The sequence below is a fragment of the Oryctolagus cuniculus genome, chromosome 2 (genome assembly GCF_051225735.1).
Source record: "Oryctolagus cuniculus isolate XC-2025 breed Fujian yellow rabbit chromosome 2, ASM5122573v1, whole genome shotgun sequence".
Classification (NCBI taxonomy): Eukaryota; Metazoa; Chordata; class Mammalia; order Lagomorpha; family Leporidae; genus Oryctolagus; species Oryctolagus cuniculus.
The window spans coordinates 175,898,780-175,915,974 of NC_142868.1; the positions used below are offsets into that span (position 1 = coordinate 175,898,780).

General features: G+C 43.9%; 2 protein-coding genes across 5 annotated transcripts in view; one reads left to right on the top strand and one right to left on the bottom strand.

Moving 5' to 3' along the window:
* MEMO1 (mediator of cell motility 1) overlaps positions 1 to 17,195 on the top strand; it is a 652,780-nt gene that overhangs the window by 424,121 nt on the left and 211,464 nt on the right. The window lies entirely within an intron of this gene.
* The window catches only part of SPAST (spastin), a 71,076-nt gene that overhangs the window by 6,346 nt on the left and 47,535 nt on the right, over positions 1 to 17,195 (bottom strand). For all 4 annotated transcript variants that reach the window (XM_070069271.2, XM_070069269.2, XM_070069270.2 and 1 more), the window contains 6 exons: positions 13,627 to 13,702; positions 13,318 to 13,409; positions 13,098 to 13,177; positions 10,620 to 10,662; positions 8,625 to 8,704; positions 4,643 to 4,713 (listed from right to left, as the gene is read on the bottom strand). In XM_070069271.2, the coding sequence (XP_069925372.1) occupies positions 4,643 to 4,713; positions 8,625 to 8,704; positions 10,620 to 10,662; positions 13,098 to 13,177; positions 13,318 to 13,409; positions 13,627 to 13,702 (442 nt within the window). The remainder of the gene's footprint in view (positions 1 to 4,642; positions 4,714 to 8,624; positions 8,705 to 10,619; positions 10,663 to 13,097; positions 13,178 to 13,317; positions 13,410 to 13,626; positions 13,703 to 17,195) is intronic.

Below are 17,195 nucleotides of genomic sequence, written 5' to 3' on the forward strand. Positions count from 1 at the left end.
TAATTGCATTCCATTGTACTCTGAGTGAGAGAAAAAGGGTAGAGACCTAACTAGTGCTTCTGAAACTACATGTTCTATTTTATCATCACAGTCAATATTGCTGAGTGCATATCTGACCGCATCACCTATCCACTGTCCCTGCTGGCTATGGACAGGTAGATGACAACGTCTACTCTAAACTGATATCAGAGGCTGGTGCTGTGGCGCAGCAGGTTAACGCCCTGGCCTTCAGTGCCGGCATCCCATATGGGCACCAGTTCGATACCCGGCTGTTCCCCTTCCGATCCAGCTCTCTGCTATGGCCTGGGAAAGCAGTAGAAGATGGCCCAAGTGCTTGGTCCCCTGCACCTGTGTGGGAGACCCAGAAGAAGCTCTTGGCTCCTGGCTTTGGACCGGTGCAGCTCCAGCTGTTGCGGCCAACTGGGGAGTGAACCAGTGGATGGAAGACCTCTCTCTTTCTCTCTCTCCTCTGTGTAACTCTGACTTTCAAATAAATAAATCTTAAAAAAAAAAAAAAAGCAAACTTCAGAAGAGAAGGCATAAGATGCTAATATTTATAAAAAAAAGTGGTATCACAGTGCGTTTAACAGAATCAATCAGTTGTGATATTACACATTCAACAAATTAATTTGAATCAAAACAGAGCAATGAATATTTTGCTGCAAATCGTCAAACATAGTAAGAAAAATAAAAACTTTTTATTTAAGTTCCTTTAGATACATTAATATTTTTAAATATTAGAACATTGAAAGAAAAAGAGCCAGAAAACAGGTAAAGTCCACTTCCCCTTTTAAAAAAGATTTATTTATTCAAAAAAGCAGAGTTATAGAGGGAGAGACTGACAGATTTTCCATATGCTGATTCACTTCTGGAATAGGTGCTATAAAAGCCACATCTGTGCCAGGCCAGAGCTACCAACCAGGAACTCCATCCTGGTCTTCCACATAGGTAGTAAGAATCCAAGTACCTGAGTCATCTTCCATTACCTTCCCAAGGCACTTCAGCAGGAAACTGGTTGAGAAGCCGAGTAGCCAGTGTGGGGAGCAATCCGGACTGGACTAAGTTACTCGAATTAGGACTTATTCTATGCATCTGCTCTCCCACAATATGGCGCTGGGAGAGAAGTAAACAGCTTCCGCACAGCTGCCTCCAGTTCAACCAATTAACTGTAGGACTTGCTCCTGATTGGAGAGCAGCGTACTCAGCCGAGTTGGGATTGGCGGAGGAGGACTATAAAGGAGGAGAGAGACGGCATGCACCAGGAACATCTATGGGGAACATCTAAGGGAACCCGTGCAGCCCCCGAAAGAGCCGGCCGGCGGTGTGCCGCTCCCCTGCGGAAGTGGGGAATGCGGCCAGGGGGAACTGCCCTTCCACGGAGGTGGAAGGGATAGTAGCCAACCCGGGAAGAACCAGCAGCAAACCCGGGGAGGGCCGAGCAGACGAAAGAACAGCGCAGGGTCCTGTGTTGCTCCTCCACGAAGAGGGGGAGCGACATAATGGTGCCGTGACTCGGATAGGAAACCTAGGACGGAGAGAAAACTTAGGAGGGAAGAAACGTGACTCGGATAGGAAACCTAACTCGGATAGGAAACCTAGCTCGGATAGGAAACCTAGCTCGGATAGGAAACTTAGGACGGATAGGAAACTTAGGAGGGAAGAAACGGGAAGAACTGGGAAAATATCGGAGAGAGAGACTAGCAAACAGCCTAGGGAAAAGCCGGACGAAAAAGGAGCCGGAGGAAGCTGTTGAAAGCCTAGGCATAGACTCAGATACGGACTACGGACTACGGGGGGAAGCTGGGAGAAATCTCTAAGGTCGAAAGCGAAAGTGAAAGCTAGAACAAACAGACTCGGATGCGGACTGTGGGGAGAGGCCAGGAGAAATGAGGGAGGAGTATTGTTGGAAGAAAGCTTGGGGAAACATACCGGGTAGAGAAAAATGTTAGGGAAATTGAAGCCGCGGGGGGCAGGCCAAGGCGGAAACGAAAGCCACTTTGGGATTCTCAAGTTAGCCCGGGAATAGGGGGCGAAAAGTTAAAACCAGAAGCTGAGACGCAAGCCAGATTGGGATCCGTCTGATTAGCCCGGGGAGCAAAGGACGGAAAGCCAAACCGTGGGGCGGAGACGTACGCTGGGTTGAATTCGCCAGGCTAGCCCGGGGAACTTGGATTGAATGCTAGTGGTGGAGACGCAAGCTACGCTGTGTTACTCGCGGAAGCCGCCGCGTGCAGAGAGAGCACGGGGCGTGAATAGATAGGGAACGCTGGCGTAGGCCGTGGTTCAGACGCGAAAGGGTTAAGCGTGGAGACCGCGGACCGCGCAAAGCCGGGAAGCCGCGCAGAGAGGCGCGCGGGCTGAAGCGGCGCAGAGCCGGGAACCCGCCGGCGGGGCGAGGTGCCGGAAAGCCGCGGGGATAAGAGAAACAGAAGTTTGGAAGTGAAGTAAAAGAGAAATAGGAATGTTGGCAGACAGAAGTAAAATGGGAGAAATAGAAATGCCCGGAGATAGAGAAATAGAGAAAAATAAGGCCTCCCCTCAACATGCCAATTAGAAGGCTTGGATTCGGTCTGCCTAATCAAGTGAGGCGATGAGCACCTGCGGGCAGCTAGCAGCTTATGCGCTGCAGGTCACCGAAGACAGGCACGAATTAACATCAGTAAGGCTTCCCCACAATACAACAATATTAAGCTTGGATTCGGTCTGCCTGATTTAAGGCGGTAAGCGCCAGCAAAGCTCGACCAGAGTATGAGCTGCAGGTCACCGAAGATAGGCACGAACCAACACTAATAAGTCTCCCCCACAATAAGGCAATGAGAAGGCTTGGATTCGGTTTGCCTGATAGGTTTTGTAAGCCCCTGCGGGCAGAGCAGAGCATGCGCTGCAGGGCACCGAACACAGGCATGCATCAGCGCCTAAAAACCTCCTCACAATGGCGAAGAGAGGACCCGGATTCGGTTTTCCTGATTGATAGGACTTGTAAGAGCCTGTGGCAACTCTAGCAAGTAGAGCAGAGTGTGTTCCGCGGGACACCGAAGACAGGCGCGTATCAACGCTAAAAAATAAAAAGAAAGGGGGATCTGTGGGGAGCAATCCGGACTGGACTAAGTTACTCGAATTAGGACTTATTCTATGCATCTGCTCTCCCACAATATGGCGCTGGGAGAGAAGTAAACAGCTTCCGCACAGCTGCCTCCAGTTCAACCAATTAACTGTAGGACTTGCTCCTGATTGGAGAGCAGCGTACTCAGCCGAGTTGGGATTGGCGGAGGAGGACTATAAAGGAGGAGAGAGACGGCATGCACCAGGAACATCTATGGGGAACATCTAAGGGAACCCGTGCAGCCCCCGAAAGAGCCGGCCGGCGGTGTGCCGCTCCCCTGCGGAAGTGGGGAATGCGGCCAGGGGGAACTGCCCTTCCACGGAGGTGGAAGGGATAGTAGCCAACCCGGGAAGAACCAGCAGCAAACCCGGGGAGGGCCGAGCAGACGAAAGAACAGCGCAGGGTCCTGTGTTGCTCCTCCACGAAGAGGGGGAGCGACAGCCAGGACTTCAATGGGCACTCCAATTAGGATGCCAGCATCCCAAGCGGTGGCTTAACCTGCTGCACCACTTTGCCCCCTTTACAAGTATTACTCTTCTCTGCTTGCTAAGACTAAACTGCTGCTTGGATGACAACATCCCATATTGGAGTGCCTGAATTTGAGCATCAGCTTGGCTTTGAATTCCAGCTTCCTGCTAATGTTCATCCCTGGAGGAAGCAGGTGATGGCTCAAGTACCTGGATGCCCGCCACCCACATGAGATGTAGGTTGAGGACCAGGCTCCTGGTTTCAGCCTGGTCAAGAGCAAGCTGTTTTAGACATTTGAGGAATAAATCAGCGGGTAGAAGATATATCTTTGTCTGTCTCTCTGCTTTTCAGAAAAAAAATTTAAAGAAAAAAGTTTTTTCCCCTCAAATTTCTGCTGCTCACCAACTATGAAGAAGTACAACTTGTCATCTAGAACAGGAGTCATCAAGCTTCTCTGGCTCATAGATTATTTGTTAGGTCTGTGAGCTAACAATGGTTTTATATATATTTTTAAAAGATTTTATTTATTTGAATGATAGAGTTAGAGAGAGAGGTAGAAACAGAGAGGTCTTCCATCCACTGGTTCACTCCCCAAACAGCCGCAATGGCTGGAGGTGAGCTGATCCAAAGCCAGGAACCAGGAGCTTCCTCCAGAACTCCCATGTGGGTGCAGGGGCACAAGCACTTAGGCCATCCTCTGCTGCTTTCCTAGGCGCATTAGCAGGAATCTGGATCAGAAGCGGAGTAGCTGGGACTTGAACCGGTCCCCAGATGGGATGCCAGTGTTGCAGGCCGGGGCTTTACCACAGCGCTAGCCCCAGTTTTATATTTTTAAACGGTCGTTTAAAAAAAAGGTGACTATGCAACAAAGATCATATGTGGTCCACAAAGCCCAAGATATTTTCTTATTGATCCTTAATTTAGAAACTACTTGTAGGAAGCTTTCCATTGATAAATCTATATTGCTTTCATACTCAAAATAAAAAAAAAAAAGATCCTTTTGTGGAAATTTCTCAAACTTCTGAAGTGGTATAATAAATAGTTCCAAATATTCAAGTTCTGTACACCTACCTCGGATAGGACCTAGTGCTGCATCTTTTGCCAAAGCTGTCAGATCACTTCCTGAGTATCCATCAGTCATTCTGAGAAGAAGAAAGAAATACCACATTGTTTTAAAAATTGTTTAACAGACTCACAGACACAACAGAGAGCTAATATCTGCTGGTTCATTCCCAAAATGTCCATAATTATCAGAGCTGAGACAGGCTAGGAGCTAGGAATCCAATCTAGGTCTCTCAAGTGGGTAGCAGGACCCAACTACTTGAGCATTACCTGTTGCCTTTTTTGGCGCACTTGAGTAGGAAGCTGGAATTGGAAGCAGAGCTGGGACTCAAACTCAGGTTCTCTGACATGGGAGGTGGTGTCCCAGATGGTTTCCTAACCGCCAGGACAAACATCCAGCCCCGCACATTATTTGCATCTTGGCTAAGTTAAAATCTCATGTAAGTAGGATGGTGAAAACTAGTTTGCCTTTGCCATTAGCAAGCTAACAGGGTTTATGTTTGATTGTCAGGGCACAGAATGGTCCCTTTACTAAAACCAAAACAGTCTACTGCTAGTTCCTTATAATGCCTCCGATTTTCATCATTAGAACCATTGCTTTAGATGAGGCATGCCATCTCCAGGAGGGCCCATTCAATTATGTCCCCTGGAAAGCTAACATCTACAAGCCCCTGGAAGTCAACTGACATTTAACTGCAATTACTCTTCTATAATTAGTCTTCTGCCTGACAAAGAGCACTCTCTTGATGGAATAAGAGGAAATTTATGTAATTTAAGAGGAGGGCACACAGAATCAAAGAAAGGGGTGGGTATAAAATATTGGCCCAAAGATGCACACCTGAATAGTATTCTGCACTGAAAAGTCCTGGGCAGCCAAGAGATTATCAAAGGGAACTGAGATTAGTAAAAGGGGATGAGGAATTTGGCATCATACTTAAGATGCTCCTTGGGATACCATGCATCCCACAGTGAAGTGTCAGATTTTAGTCCTGGTCCTGCTCCCAATTCCAGCTTCCTGCTAACGTGCACTCTGGGAGGCAGCAGGTGATAGCTCAAGTATTTGGGTCCTTACCACCCACAAGAGAGACAGACCCAGATTCACTTCCGAGCTTCCGGCTTTGTGCTGCCTTAGCCCTGGCTATGTGGGCATTTGTGGAGCCAATTGGCAGATGGCAGATCTCTCTTACTGTCTCTGTCTTTCAAAATAAATAAATAAATAAATAAAAAGAATAGGGAAATGAGGAAAGCAAAGAGGAAGAGGGAACTAAGAGGTGAACGGGAAAAGGGGAAAAAGCATTTACTTATTATACAGTATGTTAAACAATAAAGATCAAACATTATTGGCAGAATTCTTCATGGGCAAGACAAGGAACAGCCCCTACTTTGACAGGTGTTTAACTCATTCTTCATAGCAATCTGGGAAATTAGGTTTTTTTTGTTTTGTTTTGACAGGCAGAGTGGACAGTGAGATACAGAGAGAGAAAATCTTCCTTTTTTTCCGCTGGTTCACCCCCAGTGGCCGCTGCGGCCGGCGCACCGCGCTGATCCGAAGCCAGGAGCCAGGTGCTTCTCCTGGTCTCCCATGTGGGTGCAGGGCCCAAGCACTTGGGCCATCCTCCACTGCACTCCCGGGCCACAGCAGAGAGCTGGCCTGGAAGAGGGGCAACTGGGACAGAATCCAGTGCCCGGACTGGGACTAGAACCCAGGGTGCCGGCACCGCAGGCGGAGAATTAGCCTATTGAGCCGCAGCGCCGGCCGAAATTAGGTTTCTTAATAAAATTACTTGGTATTCACATATTTGTTCACTACTATACATTATTCTATGTTGTTTTAGAGTGACTAAAATTCAGGATTGCATCTCCCATACTCTGGTTATACTTATGCAGTCTGTTCATAAAATATTTTTAAGATAGAAAAGAGTAAAGAATTCTGAATAATTAAAAAGAATAAAATTCATGTGAAAATATCTATGTTAGTATGGCAAATATCAGATGCATTAAACTGAAAAATTAGTAATATCACTTTCAGATTTAATGAATTTTAAAAATGATATGATACCATCATCAGATATTTAGGTCATGTTTTCTACAGGACATAGAAATGAAAATTTAGATACCATATGTATATTAAGAGGTAAGAAATAAAGTAAAGAAGGTTGGCGTCGCCGCTCAATAGGCTAATCCTCCGCCTTGTGGCGCCAGCACACTCAATAGGCTAATCCTCCGCCTTGGGGCGCTGGATTCTGTCCCGGTTGCCCCTCTTCCAGGCCAGCTCTCTGCTCTGGCCCAGGAGTGCAGTGGAGGATGGCCCAAGTACTTGGGCCCTGCACCCCATGGGAGACCAGGAGAAGCACCTGGCTCCTGGCTTCAGATCAGTGTGGTGCGTTGGCTGCAGCGCGCCAGCCACAGCGGCCATTGGAGGGTAAACTAATGGTAAAGGAAGACCTTTGTCTCTCACTGTCCACTCTGTCAAAAAAAATTTAAAAAAGAAATAAAGGAGGCAGAGAATGAGACAGGAAGTTTTCTCTTTTTTTAACGAAATTATTTATGAGGGGTGGCATTGTGGCATAGTGGCTAAAGGTGCCATCTGGGATGGCAGCATCCTACATGGGCACTAGCTTGTGTCTTGGCTGCTCTCCTTTGATCCAACTCCCTGTTAGTGGCTTGGGAAAAGCAGCACAAGATGGCCCCAGTGTTTGGGCCCCTGTATCCACATGGGAGACACAGATGAAGCTCCTGACTCTGGCTTTGGCCTGGCTCAGCCCTGGCCATTGTGTCTACTTTGAGAGTGAACCAATCAATGGTTGGACGTTGTCTCTCTCCTTCTCCCCTTCTATCTAACTTGAACTTTCTAATAAATAAATCTTTGGGGGCGGAGCAGGGGGAAGAAATTATGCTTACTTTTCTTTACTTGAAAGGCATACATACACACACACAAACATATACACAGGGGTGTGAAGAAAGATCTTCCACCCACTGGTTCACTCTCCAGATCCCAATGCAACAGGTGGAGCTAGATCAGGCCAAAGCCAGGAGCCTGGAACTCAATTCAGTCTCCAACATGTTTAGCAGGATTCCAGGGTTGCAAAGTTGGACTCAGAAACAGAGCCAGGACTCGAACCCAGGCACTCTGATACAGGATGTGGGCATCCCAGGCAGCATCTTAACTGCTGTACCAAATGTCTATTCCAACACAAGAAGTTTTTTTTTTTAAGGATTAAATTTTTTATTTGAAAATCAGAGAGAGAGAGAGAGAGGGAAAGATACAACGAGAGAGGTCTTCCATCAGCTGGTTCACTCCCCAAATGGCTGCAATGGCCAGAGCTGGGCCAGGCTGAAGCCAGGAGCCAGGAGTTTTTTCTGGGTCTCCCATTTGCGTGCAGGGGCCCAAGCCTCAGGCCATCTTCACTGCATTCCCAGGCCATCAGCAGATGGATAGAAAGTAAGACAGCTGGGACTTGAATCAGTGCCCATATGGGATGCCAGCGCCACTGGCTGCAGCTTTACTTACTATGCCACAGCACCGGCCCCAAAAGAAGTTTTCTGATAAATGAATTCTTTATTATGTATGTCAGTTTACTCTAACATAGAACAAAGAACTCACTGTAAAAATTAAAATAAATAAAAGCTGAAAGATAGGCTGGCGCTGCAGCTCACTTGGCTAATCCTCCGCCTGTGGCGCCGGCACCCCGGGTTCTCGTCCCGGTTGGGGCGCCAAATTCTGTCCCGGTTGCTCCTCTTCCAGTCCAGCTCCCTGCTGTGGCCCAGGAGTGCAGTGGAGGATGGTCCAGGTCCTTGGGCCCTGCACCCGCATGAGAGACCAGGATAAGCACCTGGCTCCTGGCTACGGATCAGCGTGGTGCGCCGGCCGCAGCTGCCATTTTGGGGGATGAACCAATGGAAAAGGAAGACCTTTCTCTCTGTCTCTCTCTCCTCTAACTCTGTCAAAAAAAAAAAAAAGCTGAAAGATAATCCAAATCAGATCACTCACCTTGCCAGCTGTGCTAGTTCTTTTTGGCTCAATGGGCTTCCTTGCTTACATAATAGGTTTTTAAGTAAAAGTTGTCTTGTCTGAAAAAAATATTAAATAATCATGAGTCCTACATAATTTATTATCAGAATTAATCTTAATAAGTTAATCATCAGCTTAATAAAATATGCAGATATCAGATTCAAATCCTGATTGTCACCTTGAAGCCTCATTCATGTCTATTGGGAGAGTTACTGAGGGAATTAAGGAAGGTAATCCAAACAAACCACTGAGGCAGTAGCTGCTGAAAGTATCAAGGATACTAAGGATCTAGAGAACCACCTGCAGCCTCTGAGGGTGTGCATGAGCAGCAAGTTGGAATTGAGAACAGAGCTGAGACTTAGCACGCTGACATGGGATGTAGGCTTCCCAAGCAGGTATCTAACACTGCACCAAGGTCCACCCCCATAATGTGGTTTCACAACATTCCTCTCACCCCAAAAGTTCATTCATGTTGGTTCGCAATTGATTCCCATTCTCATCCTGCACACTAGCAGTCTGTTTTAAGTCTTTCCAAATTTGTCTTTTCTGGATATTTCATGTAAGTGGAATCATATGATATGTAATTGTGTCTGGCTTCTTTCACTTAGCATGTTTTTAAGTTTCAAGCATATTGCGCTAAATAGCATCTATAGCTCCTTCCTTTCATTGCTGAACAATATCTGTTAAGTGGTACACAGGCTGAGTTTCCCTTAGTGCTTGGGACCAGAAGAGTTTTGGAGTTTGAAACACATACATACCTGAGATGTCTTGGGAATGGGATTGAACACTAAACACGAAATTCATTTATGCTTCATACATACCCTATACGCACAGCCAAATGTAATTTTATACATATTTAAATAATCTTGTGCATGAAACAAAGTCTCATCATGTGAACCTCTCACTTGTGGCTCAAAGTATTTATTAACACTTGAATTTCATACTAAGAATTCTCTATCAAATTTGTTTATCCATTCACCAACTAATGAACATTTTAGTTTCTTTGCAGTGTTTGGCTATTATTAATATTGCTGCTAAAAATACTAGTACATGTCTGCATGTAGACACTTGTCTTCATTTCTCTTATGTCAATTCATAGGAGTAGAAATGCTGGATCTTACATTAAGTTTCTATTTATCTTTATAGGAAAACACCAAAGTCTTCCAATGTGGCTGTCCTATGGATTGGGAGACTCAATGATGAGAAGATGGTAATTCACGTTTTTGCTTAAAAAAATTTAAGTATAGGTGCCAGTACTGTGTGGCATAGCAGGTTAAGCTCCCACCTGCAATGATGGCATCCTGTGTGGGCATTGGTTTGTGTCCCAGCTGCTTCATTTCCAATCCAGCTCCCGGCTAATATGCCTGAGAAAGTAGTAGAGGATGGTCCAAGTGCTTGGGCCCCTGCACCCACGTGGTAGACCTAGTGGAAGCTCCTGGCAGCTGCTGGGCGCAGCCTCAGCCTCTGTAGCCATTTGGGGAATGAACCGGCAGATAGAAGATTTTCAAATTCTGCATTTCAAATAACTTAAATAAATAAATTTATTTAAAAGTCAAAGAGTTATAGAGAGAGGACCACACACACACACACAGAGAAAAGGGAGGCAGGGAGAAGAGAGAGAGAGAGAGAGAGAGAGGAGAGAGGAGAGAGGAGAGAGAGAGAGAGAGAGAGAAAGAGTTCTTCCATCTGCTGGTTCACTCCTCAAATGGCCGCAACAATCTAGGCTGAGCCCGGCTGAAGCCAGGACTCAGGAGCGTCTTCTCGTTCTCCCAAAAGGGGACAGGGGCCCAAACACTTAGTCCATCTTCCACTGCTCTCCCAGGTGCGTCAGCAGGGAGCTGGATCTGACATGGAGCAGCCGGGTCTAGAAGCAGTGCCCATACGGGATACCAGTGTCACACACGGCAGCTTTACCAGTTACTCCACATGCAAGACCCAGATAAATAAATCTTCTAAAAAAATTTAGATACATACCTCCTCATTTGGTAAAGACACATATACACGCTTGATGAAACGCCTAAAAAAAGGATTAAAACAATTTTAGAAAAATAAGTTTTAATTTAAAGGTAACTCAGATCAAGCAGCAAATGATAGGAAAAGGGCTTTAAGTATAATATAGGGTACCTGAATGTATTTTACTAGGTATCAATGTAAAAAGATGGTTTTAATTATCCTTTTAAAATTCTCTAGCTTGGGCTGGCGCCGCGGCTTACTAGGCTAATCCTCCGCCTTGCGGCGCCGGCACACCGGGTTCTAGTCCCGGTCGGGGCGCCGGATTCTGCCCCAGTTGCCCCTCTTCCAGGCCAGCTCTCTGCTGTGGCCAGGGAGTGCAGTGGAGGATGGCCCAGGTGCTTGGGCCCTGCACCCCATGGGAGACCAGGAGAAGTACCTGGCTCCTACCATCGGCAGCGCGGTGCGCCGGCCCCAGCGCGCTGGCCGGGGCGGCCATTGGAGGGTGAGCCAATGGCAAAGGAAGACTTTTCTCTCTGTCTCTCTCTCACTGTCCACTCTGCCTGTCAAAAATAAAAATTTAAAAAAAAATAAAAATAAAAAAAAATTCTCTAGCTAATGTTTAAAACTCCTTAATTCAATGCTATTGGAATTAAACTAATCATTTATATACATGTATGCTTTTAATAGCAGTAGTGCTTACAAGCAAAAAAATAAAGTGAAATAAAGAGATTTCTACAGAACAACTAAAATTAAAAAGGCTAACAGAAATATGAACTTTACCATCAACAATCTAAGAAGCATTTGTAGAACTAAAATACATGAGGTGCTGCCATAGATGGCAAAACGTATACTAACAAAGGCAGATATACACAGGATCTGCACAGCAGAGATGGACATGGCTCTCAGAATTCGGTTTTCCAAGGGAAACAGATACAGCAGATTACAATGCAAAATTAAACCAACTGCCCACGTTCAAACAGATAATGCCTAGCTAGGACCTTCAGACTATGTGAACCCTACTTGGAAAGGCAAGGCTGGCTGAACAAACAATCTCAAACACACTTTATCTCTGTAAGAAGGCATTTAAGTCTGGCTGGATGACAAGCTGTCTAGTTGTGATGACCACTAATTTTTAGCTAATGAAAAATAAAATCAACCCTATCTCTTATTTACATACACATTTACTTCATTACCAGGTAAGTGCTGCACTATGAGTTAGACTACCTGTTAGCCCAGGACATACAAAGAGATAACTCAACATATTTTCTCAATCTCTTATTTTCTTACCCTTTCCCCTAGGATATCCTTCTAAAACTAGATTTACCAGAAATAAGCTCTTAAAACACACACACACACACACACACACACACACAACTGTACTCATTAAAAAGAAAAAGCCAAAATGAGGAAGAACAAAACCCACAAAAAACAGAAGAATATGAACAAGAAGACTTTGCATACAGATTAAAATAATGACCAAGTATATTTCCATGAAATAATTTCCATGAAATAAAATTAAGAAAATATCTTTTTATGAAACAAGATATCAATGAGGCATGAGCTTAAGTAAATGACATACAAAGATTCAGAGAAATAAGAGAAGATGATAAATAATATAGCACAGGTCAGGAAAGCAATGAAAAGAGAGAACTACAGAAAAAAAGACTACAAAAGTAGAAATATTACAAAAGTGGTAAAACGGAGAGCAGATACTAACCCATTAAGAAAGAAAAGTAACAGACTTGGGAAGACAGGATATAACATAACAAAAAAGTTTAAGAACTTAATAGTAATAGTATTATGGAAGCCAAAAAGATGAAATACAATCATAATTTATGTGCAAAAGGAAAAAAACCAGGCAAATAAACTAAAAAAAAAAATAGCATTCAAAATAAATTTTCCCAAAGAAATTCTAAACTATCAATTTAAGAAGCATTAAGTCCCAGGGAAAAGAAACAAAAATCAATCAATAGATTTTTCAAATAACTGGATTTCTATGACTAAAAATTATATCTAGCAAAAAGAAAAAAATATGTTAATCTACAGATGTGAAGCAAAATAAGCCTGGATTCAGAATTTTATACTTTTGATGCCCAATCCTAGGAACAATGGAGCAAAGTTACATTCGTTAGGAAAGAAAATCAACAGCGAAAATTTTATGCTGAGTCCAATTGTTTTTCCAGCACCAAGGGAATAAATTTGCTGAAACATATCCAACAGTTCTCATGAACCCTGCTTTGACCAGCTTCTCATGAAGCCAAATAAAAGATGCTAAGAAGCAATTTTGGAAATTAAAGATAATTTAAATTAACCCAGCATCAGAGAGTAATTTATCTAAAACCATAAGGTGAAGACCAAATTTTCCTTATGTCATGGTGGATCTGGTCTAACCAGAGGCCAGAAATAAAATAGGAAAGAAAGTAACATAAATGTGTGGCATGAACATGTGAGTAAATATGTCCTTAACAGATGTGTGAGCTTCCACATCCATCTCCCTACCTGAGAACAGCCTCATCAAGCTCTTGTGGCCTGTTAGTTGCACCCATCACAAGCACTCTGTCATCTCCAGCAGACTGTACCTACAAGCCAAAAAAGTTTTTCTCAGTACTTTTAGATAAAGAAAAATATAATAAGTTTCTTATATTTCTATTTTGGGTCACTCAGTAGGAAAATACACATGCAATAACACTATTACACTGAAAATATCATCGACACTTACACCATCAAATTCTATTAGAAATTCAGTTTTTAGACGTCTACTAGCATCGTGCTCGCCTTCTCTTCTTTCACACAAAAGGCTATCAACTTCATCTACAGCAAAGACAAGGACAGACTTTAATTAAAGGTCAAGCCATGTCATCACCTCAGCTTAATTTAGCTTATTAATATTTAAAATATTGGGTCCTACAGAATTCTTAGTTTTTAGTCATACCTTCTTTAAACCTTTTATTTCTGAATAATCATTCCTATCATTTCCATACAGGGAAATTTCACAAATATTCAACAAAGTTGGCAACCAAGGTCTCACCTATAAAAATTATGGAAGGTTGAAGTTCTCGAGCCACAGCAAAAAGAGCTCTCACCAATTTCTCTCCTTCTCCCACCTAAAGGAAGGCATCATATACTGTTATACACATAAAATACACATAATAAAATATACACATAAAATCTAACAAAATCCAAGTCTTTTAAATTTCATAATTGAAAATCTAGAACCTAGGAATTTATCTTCTTTGCAGCAAGGAAAGATTTGTTTTGAGAAATTGGGGAGAGGGGAAGGGTGTTAATAAACTGTCCCTTATTTTAGAAAACACGCTTTTCCCTTAAGCATGGGTTAAGCAGATTTTTTTCAACTTAGTATTTTATTGGTGTTATTATTTTTTAAGATTTTATTTACTTATTTTGAGAGGTAGAGTTACATACAGAGAGGGAGAGACAGAGAAAAAGGTCTTCCATCTGCTGGTTCATTCCCCAAATGGCGCAATGGCCCGAGCTGAGCCGATCTGAAGCCTGGAGGCAGAAGCCTCTTTCAGTTCTCCCATGTGGGTGCAGGGACCATCTTCCACTGCTTTCCCAGGCAATTAAGTAGAGATGGATCAGAGGAGGAGTAGCTGGGACTAGAACCAATGCCACAAGTGGAGGTTTAGTCTACTATGCCACAGCACTGGCCCCATTATTTTATTATGTTTTAAGGACATTGATAAGCAGTTTAAAAATTGAAGTATATTTCTGTTTTCCTTTATCCTGCATTCCTAACATTTAAGAGTGGGATTTCTTAGGTGAAACTAGTGAACAAAGGGAAGGCTAGGGCAAAGAAATGCTACACATACTCCTTAAACTCTAGACTGCAGGGTATGTTTATAGAAGCAGATAAATTGGATTGTTTGCTCCTAAACCAAAACTGCTCTACTAAGAACATCCTAAAAACTCACTTTCACAATACTGCTGTGACAAAATATTTCAAAGTAACAACTTGCAAAATCTCACAGGGGAAACAAAATGTGATGAGGAAAAAGTATTACTTCATAGTTACTTAACTACTTTATAAAATCGAGAAAAGATTCCGCATTGTGGCACAGTGGGTTAAACCACCACCTGTAAAGCTGGCAATTGATCTGAGTGCCTGTTCCAGTCCCAGCTGCTCCACTTCTGATCTACATCCCTGCTATTGCACCTGGGAAAGCAGGGAAGATAGCACAAGTACTTGGGCTCCTGTCACCCATGTGGGAGACCCAGACGGCGTTCTAAGTTTGTGGCTTCGGCCTTCCCCATTCCTTGGCCATTGCAGCCATTTGGAGAGTGAGCTGGCAGATGGAAGATCTCGAGCTCTCTCTCTGTAACTCTTTCAAATAAACCTTTAAAAATAATAAAAGATTCAACCTTTCTCTCTTCCTTTCTCTCACTGTCCACTCTGCCTCTCAAAAATAATAATAATAAGATTCAACTTAGCAGACAGAATACAAAAGAATATTATTTTATCAGTGTCTGTTATTACTAATTTTTCAGTTTAGTACTGACATGTTGAAGACCAAACCTCACAAAAATTTTGTAGACTGTGGAAAACATTTATGTGAATATCAGTTAAAAATTAATCATAAACAAAATAATACTTTAAAAACATATGAACTAGGCCGGCGCCGCGGCTCACTAGGCTAATCCTCCGCCTTGCGGCGCCAGCACACCGGGTTCTAGTCCTGGTCAGGGCGCCAGTTTCTGTCCCGGTTGCCCCTCTTCCAGGCCAGCCCTCTGCTGTGGCCAGGGAGTGCAGTGGAGGATGGCCCAGGTGCTTGGGCCTCTGCACCCGCATGAGACACCTGGGGGAAGCTCTTGGTTTCAGATTGGCTCAGCTCTGATCATTGTGGCCATTCGGGGATTGAATCAACAGGTGGAAGACTTCTCTGTTTCTGCCTCTCTGTAACTCTGTCTTTCAAATAATAAATAGATAAATGTTTTTTAAAAATCAAAAAAATATGAACTAAGTATGCTTGTAAAGATTTAACTACAACTGTGTGTAATCATTTGGATAAAAATCATACATATAATGCTGATGACAGAAGCCAAACACACACAAAACACTCTCTGATTACATTGACATTGCATCTACTCAAAGGCAAATTAGTTTTGCCTCTGATGTTAGTAGTGTAGTGGTTGGCAGAGAGAAGAGTAAATGCAGAGAGAGAGGAGGGGACAGCATTGTGGCGTAGTGGGTAAAGCTGCCGCCTGCAGTGCCAGCATCCTATATGGGCGCAGGTTTGAGACCCGGCTGCTCCACTTCTGATCCATCTTTCTGCTATTGCCTAGGAAAGCAGCGGAAGATGGCCCAAGTCCTTGGGTCCCTGCACCTGTGTGGGAGGAAGCTCCTGGCTTCAGATCAGCGCAGCTCTGGCCGGGTGGCCAATTGGGGAGTGAACCAACGAAAAGAAGACCTCTGTGTCGCTCCCTCCCTCTCACTGTCTGTAACTCTACCTCTCAAATAAAATAAATATCTTAAAAAAAAAAAAAAAGAGCATCTTATATGATATTAAACAATGCCTTCTTTTATGTCTTCAAAAACAAGATCATATCTGAGGTAAAATATTCATTCTTATCACATTGTAAGCATACTGACAAACTGGAATGAAACCACAGGAAGAGAACTCAGGTAATACCTAATCTAAAAGAAAAAAAAAGTAGATACAACATTAAGTTACTATATATGTGGAAGGATATATAAGATTTCTGCACACTGGTATATAAAAATTTTAAAATATTGCATTTTAAATTTTTTTTTTTTTTTTTTTTTTGACAGGCAGAGTGGACAGTGAGAGAGAGAGAGACAGAGAGAAAGGTCTTCCTTTGCCGTTGGTTCACCCTCCAATGGCCGCCGCGGCCGGCGCGCTGCGGCCGGCGCACCGCACTGATCCGATGGCAGGAGCCAGGAGCCAGGTCCTTTTCCTGGTCTCCCATGGGGTGCAGGGCCCAAGCACCTGGGCCATCCTCCACTGCACTCCCTGGCCACAGCAGAGGGCTGGCCTGGAAGAGGGGCAACCGGGACAGAATCCGGCGCCCCGACCGGGACTAGAACCCGGTGTGCCGGCGCCACTAGGCGGAGGATTAGCCTAGTGAGCCGCGGCGCCGGCCTTGCATTTTAAATTTTAAAAATATTTTTGAAATATAAACTTGCCTCAAGATATGTAAGAGGCATCACAGGACTGGGAGCTAAAATCATGGACTTAACACGGTTTCAAAAACAATAAATATGAGAGAAAATACTTCTGAAAACAAGTATGGATAAAAATGAATGGCTCTCTGATTATGGCCTGAGAAGGCAGTGGAAGATGGCCCAAGTGCTTGGGCCCCTGCACCCGTGTGGAAGACCCAGAGGAAGTTCCTGGCTCCTGGCTTTGGATCGGTGCAGCTCCGGCCATTGTGGCCACTTGGGGAGTGAACCAGTGTATGCAAGACCTCTCTGCCTCTCTGTTAACTTTGCCTTTCAAATAAGTAAATAATCTTTAAAAAAAAAAAAAAAAACAAAAAACGAATGGCTATAGGGTGACAAGTAGGGTAGTTACGACACGAGTGGGACCTCCGCATCCCATATTGGAGTGCCTGGGTTTG